Source organism: Musca vetustissima, unplaced genomic scaffold, assembly GCF_032173495.1.
Source record: "Musca vetustissima isolate MV318-11 ecotype Yass unplaced genomic scaffold, APGP_CSIRO_Mvet_v1 utg2604, whole genome shotgun sequence".
Lineage (NCBI taxonomy): Eukaryota > Metazoa > Arthropoda > Insecta > Diptera > Muscidae > Musca > Musca vetustissima.
In genome coordinates this window covers 80,277-91,789 of record NW_026884252.1, presented here as the reverse complement: position 1 = coordinate 91,789, position 11,513 = coordinate 80,277, and the positions used below count along the sequence as shown (strand labels likewise).

General features: G+C 40.3%; 1 protein-coding gene across 1 annotated transcript; it reads right to left on the bottom strand.

The window, feature by feature from the left end:
- Nucleotides 1-2,814: 2,814 nt before the first annotated feature.
- Nucleotides 2,815-9,162, bottom strand: LOC133331249 (alkaline phosphatase-like). The gene is made up of 3 exons (XM_061539649.1): nt 9,063-9,162; nt 5,319-5,662; nt 2,815-4,038 (listed from the first exon to the last, which is right to left on the bottom strand). The coding sequence occupies exons 1-3, from the start codon at nt 9,160-9,162 to the stop codon at nt 2,815-2,817; spliced, it is 1,668 nt and encodes a 555-aa protein (XP_061395633.1).
- Between the last annotated feature and the right edge of the window lie 2,351 nt (nt 9,163-11,513).

The following is an 11,513-nucleotide window of genomic DNA, read 5'->3' as shown; positions in this document are numbered from 1 at the left end:
CAGTCTTATTTGCGCCCATGCTCCGACGGAAGACAAAGATGGACAGACCAAAGACATATTTTACGAGCGCCTAGACATTAAAATTCTGCTAGGAGATTTTAATACAAAAACCGGAAAAGGAAATATTTTTGACTTTACCGTCGGAAAATTTAGCCTCCATCCGACAACAGCATGAGGTTGGTTGAATTTTGCGCCAGCAAAAAACATGGTAGTTAGCAGCACCAGATTCAAGCATCTCGATATACACAAGGCCACCTAGATTTCTCCTGATCAAGCAACGAGAAATCAAATATCGATTCGGACCATTACTTTGTGGCAACCAAGGTTTGCACCCGTCTTAATGTGGCAGCAAAGGTGCGATGTAACACGGAAAATCGACGTCGAAAAGCTGCAAACACAACAGGTAGCAGAAGCCTACTCCGCTCATCATACCCATCTGCTTGACAAAAGCATTCCTTGTCCCGACAATGACAAAGAATTGCCCACTCCCAACAAACTGCAACAAAATCAGTTTGGTACAATTAGGAGTATTGTAATGCTTCTGAGGCGAAAACGTAGCGTATGTACAGGAGTCAGAATCAAGTCCGGAAACATCAAACCGAAGGCTTTGGTGCAGGCACATCTTCCTGTAAAGATGAAGGAAACCTGGTGACAGATACAGACAGTGTGTTGAGGATATGGAAGGAGCATTTTTAAAAGCTTCTGGTATCAAATAGAGGCGGTGAAGAAAATACCCTACAACGAAATAAGAGATGGCGGTATATATTACATATAACCTAGCCAAGATGAGGTCAGATTAGCAATTAATCGGTTGAAGAACAACAGGTGCCGATTGATTGCCAGGCGAACTATTCAAGACTGTTGGTCAGATGCTGGTCAGGAGCATGCACCAGCTGATTAGTACAATTTGGCTAGAGGAATGCATGCCCAGTGATTGAAACCTCAGTATCCTGTGTCCCGTGCACAAAAAAGGAGACGATATGTACCAACTATAGAGGAATTAACCTTCTTCCCATCGCATGTAAAGTGCTATCCAGTGTGCTGGGTGAAAGACTGAAGCCCATGGTCAATGAAATTTTTGGACCATACCAATGCGGATTAAGATCTGGTAAATCCACCATTGACCAGATTTTCACTCTGCGCCAAATCCTGGAAAAGACCCACGAAAAACACATCGACACATACCACCTATTCGTCGACTATAAAGCCGGATTCGACAGCCATATTCGTTCAGAGGTGTTTAAAACCATGTCTGCGTTCGGTATTCCTACAAAATTAATACTGCCATGCAGGATAACTTTAAGTGGCACAAGGTCAGCAGTTAAAGTCGGAAAGGGCCTATCGGAGCTTTTCAATACCAAACGAGGATTCAGACAAGGTGACAATTTGTCATGTGATCTTTTTAACATCCTTCTGGAAAAGCTCATACGAGACGCAAAGGTAAACTGAAATGCCACTCTGTACACCAAACAACACATGTTACTCGCCCAAGCAGATGACATCGCCTACGACGATTATATACCTTAGCACCGCCATAAATAATACTAATGACATCAGTTTTGAAATTTTGAGAAGGATAATGTTGGCCAACAGATGTCAGACGGATCGAGCTGCAGCGTCGACATTGGCTAGGTCATGTTGTGAGAATGGAAGAGGATTCCCCCGATCAAAAGGCAAGGATTCCCCGAGCCAAGTGATGGTTCACACAGTAGGGGAAGGCCACAAATCCGATGGAAAGACGAAGTAGAAGACAACATTTCGAAACATTGTATATGATGCGCACAAGACCGCCTGGAAACCATTGTTGGGTGGGCATAATGTGGGAGCACAACATCAAAACTCCCTTGTTGAAGCATGTGGTTTGTGATAGTGTTAATGTTTGTGTTGTTTTGTAGAGATCAAATTCGTGTTCGCCCTGATGGGCTAAGGAAGTGGACGGGTTGCGAACCATATACCCGCTATCGCAAGCTAACGGGAAGGTCCCCTCTAGCGCCGCCTAACAGGAGTCGTAACAATGTGACATAGATTTAGGGTCAAAAATAGGGGTATCAAGGCGATTTTTAAGGGTCCTTATGTTGTGAACAAGGTTCTGCCAAATGATAGATACGTAGATAAGGATATCGAAAAATGTCCGATTTAAGAACAAAAGTTGATAAAATAAAAGAAGACGCCTTTCAGTATTCGTCGGTTGAAAAAGACCATTCTTCACCACCCTAATGTTTAAAATTGCGATCGGGTTATTGACATGTGCAGAGTTAGCACCTGAATGTAATACTTTCTTTAATGCGGTCTTCCGTACATATTTTTATTATTCTGCTGAAATAACAAAAATATTATTTAATAACAATGTGGTGTTATTAACAATTTTGTGTTGTAATTTAAATCGTTTTTAATAGTAACAACAATGCGAAATTTCCCAGTTTCAGAATAATCTGAGAACCCGAAATGTCCAAAGAGCAACCATTTCTTTTGGAAGATGGGGCCAGGACGTCTAATATACCTATGTAAAAATATGGACCTATTTAGAAAATGTTGCCCCAGGAGGTCTTTTTCATCCTCTGAAAATCCGAAATGGCAACTAATAACCTCTAGAGCCCTTAAAAGACCAAAATGGACTGATTTTTAATTAATTTAGACGGTTCTATAAAAAATCCAGTTAATTTAATCACTTCATTTCATTTTCTAAATAAATTAAATACTTATATTTAAACAAATTACAATAAATCTTAAAAATTATTTACCTAACATAACCTTACATTCTCATTAACCCACCACTTAAAATCTACCCTCCCATCTAAAAAAATAACGCCTCATTTACTGCCTCCGACTATGATGAAACCCGTCATGACAGGCGGTGCGTTTGGAACCCAAACACGAAGCATACGCCATGGCGTGAGGTATGAAATTCTGTTCATACACTCCCGTAAAGAGATGGGCAAAGGGACCACTGGCAAAGACGGCCACATCGTCACCACCATGTGTCTCCGATTCCAAAGGTACCGTTGTGGGGAATTGATAATCTTTGTGTTTCATATTGATTTCATGGAGATTTTTCCTCTTCAATCCGGGACCAACTTTTAGCACATTATTTCCATAACCCGGACCATTGGCATAGGAGAGCGTAGCATAAGGCAGCTGGTCCAAAGCCAATTGGCCATTGTTAATACCAAAGATATCATTTTTACGGCTGGAATAACCCGCCACAGACATGGTATGGGAATGATCCGATGTCACAACAATAAGGGTATCATCTTGAGAGGTTTGTTGACGGGCATAGCGTATGGCTTTATCAAATTCGGCAGTTTCATCGAGAGCCTTCAGGGCCAAGGTGTCATGATGGGCATGATCAATGCGTCCGCCTTCGACGAACAGGAAATAACCTTTTCCATTACTTTGACGCTCAAGAATTTCCAATGCTTCGGCAACCATTTCTCTGAGACTAGGTATGGCCGATCGATCTGCATCCAAATGATAGGGTATGTGATTGTTGGCAAACATACCCATAACACGTTCGGTATTTTTGGGTAGATTCTTCAGTTCGTCCTTAGTCTGAATGAAGGTAGCATGGGAGCCGTGCAACTCTTTCCACTCTTTGATTAAATTACGACCATCCAAACGTTTACCACCCTCTGAGGTGGGTACAAAATGTTCACGACCCCCACCGAAAATGACATTCAATTTACGTCCAACATCATTGTAAATCAGCTGAGTGGCAATATCTTGACATTGCGTCGGATCATTGTTGGTCTTGACAATTTCCGCATCATTTTCCCAATTACGATTTGCGGCATGAGCATAAACACCTGCGGGCGAGGCGTGAGTCACTGTGGTGGTTGTGATAAGGCCCGTGGCCATACCCTGAGCTTGAGCCCAAGCGGCAATAGAGTGGACATGATGTTCGCTAATATTTTGTCCCCGACAATCGTTCAGCTCAATGGCAGCGGTTACACCGACGGTGGCATAATTCGCCTTTATACCACCCAAATAGGCTGTGGCTGTACAGGCGGAATCGGCCACTTGGGAATTGGCACAATAGGTCTGAAAAGAAGGATAGAAGAAAATTATTAGTATTTTTTAATAAATAAAAAATATAAAAGGTATTAACCTCCAGAGAAGGGAACTTTGATAAAATATGGACCTATTTGAAAAAAAATCCGATTTTATCCTCTTAGAACAAGAAATACCAAATCAAAGCCTCTTCGCTTGAAAATGGCCCTATGAATATCTAACATGGAACCCGATATGCCGTCTGAAAGATATTAAATACGAATACCTGGTTCGAATAACTATGTATGGAAGCTATGCCAAACCAGGGACTTACTTCAAACCTTAATTGTCAAGAGATTTTTCATCCTCTGAGAAACCGGAATTGTAAACAACAGTTATTACAACCCTTAAAAATCCTAAAATAGGACTATGTCAGAACATGGACCAACAAAAATTCAACCAGGAAATATTCTACCTCTGAGAACCCTGTCAATGAACCTTAATATGCCTAATACCTTACCTTAATATGGACGCTATGGTTAAACATGATCCTATATTGCAAAATTTTTGTGAGAATTTATTTTTAACCTCGGAGAACAACTAGTGCCTAATTTCAACCACTTTGGTTTGGAAATTCGGTGAGGACCTTCAAAATACCTAAAATGTAAACATATGGACTTATATTGTAGAATTTCTTCGAAGAGGCCCTCCGAGAACCCTAAATATCAATTTCTTGAACCTAAAAAGAAGCCGATCTTGTATGTCGGAACTCGGTCAAAACATGAACCTATATTGACGAATTTCGGAGAGATTCTCTGAGAACCCCAAAATGCTAAAGTACAGCCACTTCGGTTGGAATATCCGTCCGGAACCCTTCAAATACCTAAAATATGGCGCCCAAGCGACTAATTTAATACATGGACCTATATTGAGGAGGGGATAATTTGCCCTCCGAGTACAGTAAATGCCATAGTATATCCACTTCGTTTCGAAAATTAAGCGAGGATCATCGAATTGCCTAACAAGATGTGGCTAGGTTCAATCATGGCCTATATTGAATCTGAGAGATTCTCTTTTAATCCTCTGGGAACCCCATGCACCAAATTACAGTAACTTCGTATCTAAAATGTGGCGCCCAACCTATCTACAAGATCTTATAGCTCAGGAAGTCGTTCATTGTCTGCAAATTACGAACTCGTACGTTGACAAATTACACTTTTAAAATACCGAAAATTTAATTTTGGCGCACTCTATCATGATTTTAACATACCGACGGACTGAATGCAGATGTTTACAAAAATTTCCCCTATATTTTTCTCTTTTTTCCTTACCTTACTGAGTCCAATGTAGGGGAATTTCTCGAATGTAAATTGTTTCTCTTCACCACCCAGGTAAACACGTCCCGCCGTTATCGTGGGTATGGACATACCATCACCCAAAAACATGATCACATTTTTTGCCATATTCGTATTGAGCAGCGATTTACTGGCCAATTGTTGACTCAACGTATCCTGGGCAACGTCATTCCAAAATTCTAAATGTTTTTCCTCCGGCTTGGAGGGATCAAATTTCAACATGGGCATGGCACGTTTGTAGAGGCGATCAACCGGCTCAAAGTTGAAGGTCGGGTGCATGCGATGATCGTGTTCAATGTTGTCATTGGGTGAGGAAATTACTGGAAAATTAAAAAGAAAAAATATTGAAATTAATTTGAAAATAAAATTGGGTATTGAAATTTGGTATATTGAAAATAACATTCTGGTTCTGCAAAATTCGAGTCGAATGGATTCGAGGGTTTAATTGAAAATAACACAAAATAAAAAACAAATATTTTTCACTCATTCGAATTTTATTTTTTAATATTTTCAGAACTATTAAAATTTTGTAAATAATTCCGATTCTTTACTTACCTCCACAATTAACTGTCTGCAAGCCGATCACTAATATTGTGAGCACGATACCCACTGATTTTTGAAAAATTTTCAACATTTTTGTGTTATGTGTGTGTGTGTTTTTAGTAACTGATATTACTGTCTTGAGCCTCTCCGGCGTATGTGTTCGCAGTTCGAACGTTGCTTTACTTCTGACGCTTGGTGATTCCCAAATCGTGGTATTTATAGTCAGTTGTTCGGGGGTTTTCAGCTATATTTTCAAAACAAACATTTCGTTGAAGACACCGCTCTCTTCTCTCGCCATGCCTTTTAATACAGATGTCTGTCTGCCGATTGGTCGGTCGGTGTGTGTGTCAGTGTGTTTCAATATTTTCATAGATAAGAATTAATTCAATATTAATTTAATATTAGAAATGTTTTTAATTTTCCATTTACTTTCGAAGATTAAGACATGTTTTAATGTCGGGGTTTTTTTCTTTTGTGGAAAAGGGTGTTGCGGTTCGGTTGGAGAGGTATTTGTTTTCTTTCGAAGTTGTTCGAATTATTGCAAGACTTGTATGTATGTGTTAGTGGTTAATTGTAATAGGTCAGGAAAGTATCAATCAGCATAAAATGTTTCGAAGCCGCCGGGTATTCACCTGATAGGGTGTAGATACAGAAAGCGAAACAGAAACAAGGTCGAAAGGCCTCAAGGACAAGGGTGTTAACCAAGATCCTAGGGTAAATTTTGCCATAACGTGATTTCGACAATGTTAACTATATCAAAGAAATCGGACAGTTCTTCATGATCAAAATTTTTTGAGAATATCTTTTAGGCCAGATTCATCGATGACAGTTTTTTTGGAAAAATATTTGGCGATTTTTTTTTGGTGCGGGGCAACCACATAGGGAATGATGTACACATTGTGTATTACACAATAGGTTAGGTTTGTGTATGGGTAGTCACTAAGTGACTGCAGCACTCGGAGACCGACCCGGATCTGGTCCATTGTGATCATTCATGAGAGATATGGAGAGATCTGTAGGGGAGGAAGGGGATAGAAAAGACAAGAACCTAATAAGAAAGTAGGAGAAGGAAGGTTGTAAATAGTGTCGGAATTTTGGACAGAAAACATATTACGTGCTAAGGTTGCGCTTTCCGAACCACTTTAGGTTTCTAATGATGCTGTAGACTAAAGCAGGTTCCATAGTTGAAAATAAGCTTAGACACGGTGGAAAGTGAGTATCTGTGTCGTCTGTAGGCCAGGTCTTGACAGCAGATGCTCAATTGTCTCCTCATCACAGATTCTGCAGTAATCAGTAACGTCATGGTCCCGCTTACTGGTAAAGGCCCTGATATTGCAAAAACCAGTAATGAATCCAGTCATTACTCTAATTTCAGTTTTCTTCAGGTTGACAGAGTCGGCCAGATAGATCTTGACACATTGCACCTAGGTTCGTTGTGCCAATATTCATTGGCTCGTTCGTCGAATAACGCCTCAAATTGATTGATTGAACCATCGATTGCTAGATCTGTGGATTGAGATCCTTGTCCAGCTAATTCGTCTGCTTTTTCATGACCCAACACAGCCAATAGCTGTTAGTGTTTCCAAAACTGCTCTACGACCTCAGATTTGATTTTACAGGATTTGATGGCTTTAAGAGCCACATGACTATCCACAAAAATAGTCACCGGTTCAACGGCGACTATTTTATCAATTCCATTGCCTTTCAAATCCCGAAGATTTCAGCTTGGAAAACACTACAGTTGTAGGTAAGCCAAAGGCCTAGCCTTTCACAGTAGACACCAGCCCCTATACTTTCTTTCATCTTGGAACCGTAAACCATCCAAAGGAGCTTTAATACGGTTCCAGGCATCTCTACTGGGGATAACGACATCTACATCGTCAAATCTCAGGACTGGTCGCTTAGTTTTACGCGTTGGTCCAATGTCATACCTTGTTCGTTCAGGATACATCCATGCCCGTAGGCCCAATTTCGCCAAAGATTTTGTTCATGCAGCCTTAGAGCACTACGCGCTGCCTTACACTTAATGCTGAGAAGCCGATGTCTTAAGTTCAACATTGAGTTCAGAGCTGTTTGTGAGGTGTTCCTCGCCGCTCCAGTTATTAGAATCGAGGCAGCTCTTTGTACCTTGTCTAGTTTGCTGGATGTCGACTTGTGGCGCCGGCAGTGTCACCAAACAAGAGATCCGGAGGAAAGGATGGGCCATATGCTTATGCTTCTGATCCATATAACAGAACGGGTAGTACCAGCGTCTTGTAGAGAGTGAGTTTGGTCTGGCGAGTTTGGTCTGCTTGGTATTCTAGCCATTTACTGCCAGACACAATTTGGCAGACTACTTTTCAATTCGTTCAAAGGTAGCTGTTACCGCTCGGAATGTTCGACCCTTTATGTCGATGTTATCGACGTAGGTGAGTAACTTATGCTGTGCGGTATACAGAGTGTCATGCCAGCGACAAACTGTCGCTTTGTCTAAATTATCGTTCTGTATTAAAATGCTCCGATAGGTCCTTTCCGAATTTAACTGCTGACGTTGTACCAGTTATAGTTATCCTGCATAGTATTATTAATTTTGCAGAAATGCCGAACGTAGACATGACTTTAAACACCTCTCAACGGATGGGGCTGTCGAAAAGGGCTTTATAGTCGACAAATATGTGGTATGTATCAATGTGTTTTTCGTGGGTCTTTTCCAGGATTTGGCGCAGAGTAAAAATCTGGTCAATGGTGGATTTGCCTGCTCTCAAGCCGCATTGGTATGGTCCAATAATGACATTGCCCATTGGCTTTAGTCGTTCACACAGCACACTGGATAGCACTTTATATGCGATGGGAAGAAGACTAATTCCATTATATCGTCTTGTCTCCTTTTTTGCGCACGGGATACAGGATGTTCGACTAGTTCGACTCCTGCTGCTTTAGTATTCTTCAGTCGATTGATTGCTATTCTGCCCTCATCTTGGCGGTATACGCTCTATACCGTCATCTCTTATTGGTTTGATACCAGAAGCTTTTTAAAATGCTCCTTCCAGATCCTCAACACGCTGTCTGTATCTGTCACAAGGTTTCCTTCTTCATCTCTACAGGAAGATGTGCCTGCTCCAAAACCTTTGGTTTGGTGTTTTACTTGTTGGTAAACTTTCCGGACTTCATTCTGACTCCTGTAACTCGATTTCTCACGCTCACGTTTTGCTTCTGCTATTTGTTGTGTTTGCAGCTTTGCTGCTACATTAAGACGGGTGAGAACCTCGGCTGCCACAAGGTAATAGTCCGAATCCATATTCGCTTCTCGTATCGATCGAACGTCTAAAATCTCCTAGCAGAATTTTAATGTCATAGCCAGGGCAGCGGTCATATGTTTTTTCTAGGCGCTCGTAAAAAATGTCTTTGGTCTGTTCATCTTTGCCTTCCGTCGGAGCATGGGCGCAAATAAAATAGGGCGTAATCATCTAATTTACTTACGTCAGTGCCTTTACATCGCATTTCCTGTAAGGCAATAATACCGGCTTTGCACATCCATGTTTTGTACAACGTGCGTACATTCCAAGTGCAGATTCGAAGATCGTGGTCCGTGGAGTTGTGTATTGAGCTTCCGCCCTACTAAGAACTTTCAATCTGAACCAAATATATTCAATTTAGACTAGTTGCAAAAAATATATGTAGCGAAAAAATATATTAACCACATTTTATACAAAATTTGGATCTTATGTGTTATTCCGTAGTATCCTCCCTTAAAAATTCTATATTCCTCATTGTTTCACAATACACAAATTTCAAAAATTAATATGCCATTTTTGTCCAGTGTATACCAAAGTCGTCATCAAAATCCGCTACGGTCCAGGTTAAACCAAACACATCAGGTTTTCCGATTTTACAAAGTACATACACCCATATGCTGATATTCAAAATCAAATCACATCAGCTTCATCCAAATCCACTATGGTCCAGGTTAAACCGAACACAATAGGATTTTCAAATTTACAACGAACATTCACACATTAGCTAACGCTCAAAATCAAATCACACCAATTTGTTTTTCGACACATTCAACTGTGCATTTCATTTGTGTGTGTGTGTGTGTGAATATGGAACTGCTTTTCCAATAACATCTTTGACGCCCTCTTAAGAAATACTGATAACAATTTGTTTCGGTTTGTGATCCTCACCATTTGAGTACAGTTATTCAAGTCTCGAGACTTTCCATGAAATAGCAAAAAATTGTGTTTAAATTTATGTCCATAATCGACAACAACAACATGTCGTACACATGTCTTGTGAACACGTGTGAATCGGAGAAGAACTGTACGGCCAGGCGCTTATCGCCTTCGTTATTTGTGTGCTGCAAAGGGGCCAGTCCACTGTGTTCACGTGATTTGAAATGGGAAGCCAATGTTCGTCGGATCTTTTTTTTGTTGCAGTTGGAAATGACAAACAAATATTTTTTTGTTTATGTGTGTATGTGAAATGGAGGCAAATTTCACGCAAACAATCGATTATCTCTGGAATATTTAATAATTGAATTTATAAATATTTTCTAATGATGCCAGCGGGAAATTTAAAATCTAAAAATATATTACAAAGTAAATAATTACCTAATGTGTTTTCAATTTCAGTTTTGAATGAATTCTGAATTAGATGTCATTCTGTCGATTGAAATCTATTTCATCATCTTCGGGAAATAGCGGTTTAACTAGCATACATATATGAGTTGCGACACTTATTTTATAACCAGGGGTTTAATTATTTTCCGAGTTACATGACTCGTAGGCGGTTGATTGTGTAGATAGGATCTGACAATTTCAAATCGAATTACAAAGTCTGAAATATTTATTATTGTTTCACAAGAAAAAAAAACTATAAAAAAATGGGTTGAGGCGTCGGGTTAGTTGCACACACTCGGAAAACCAAACCTACTATGAAAAAGCTAAGAAAAAGAAAACCAAACCCCCCTAATGTTGACGACCCCCGCAAAAGTATAAAGGACCAAGATCGGCGAATCTGCACTTGAAATGAGCGCACGTTGCACAGAATAGGCGCAGTGTTCTTTGGCGGATGTACTTAAGAGGTACAAAGCCGATTTTATTGCCGAGGGAAAGGGTCAGGCGTAAGTAAATCAAATGATCACGCCATTATTATAGATGCGACGAAACGAGACATGAATTTGGCTGCAGATTTATAGTTAACAGGAGAATAAAAAGCCTCGTCTCCAGATTCACTCCAGTAGATGAGCGAATTGATAAAATCCGTATAAAAGCGAAGTTCTTCTAAATCTGTCTCATTTGCGATCATGCTCCAAACAAAGACAAAGATGAACAGACCAAAGACATTTTTTTCGAGCGCCTAAAAACAGCATATGATCGCTGCCCTGGCTATGACATTAAAATTCTGCTAGGGGATTTTAATGCAAAAATCGGAAGGGAAAATATCTTTTGCCCCACTCACTCAGCCTTCATGAATAAACATCCGACAACGGAATGAGGTTGATTGACTTCGCGGCAGCAAAAAACATGGCAGTTAGCAGCACCAGCTTCAAGCATCTCGGTATACACAAGGCCACCAGGATTTCTTCTAATCAAGCAACGGGAAATCAAATTGATCATGTTGTGATAGACGGAAGGCATTCAACCAGTG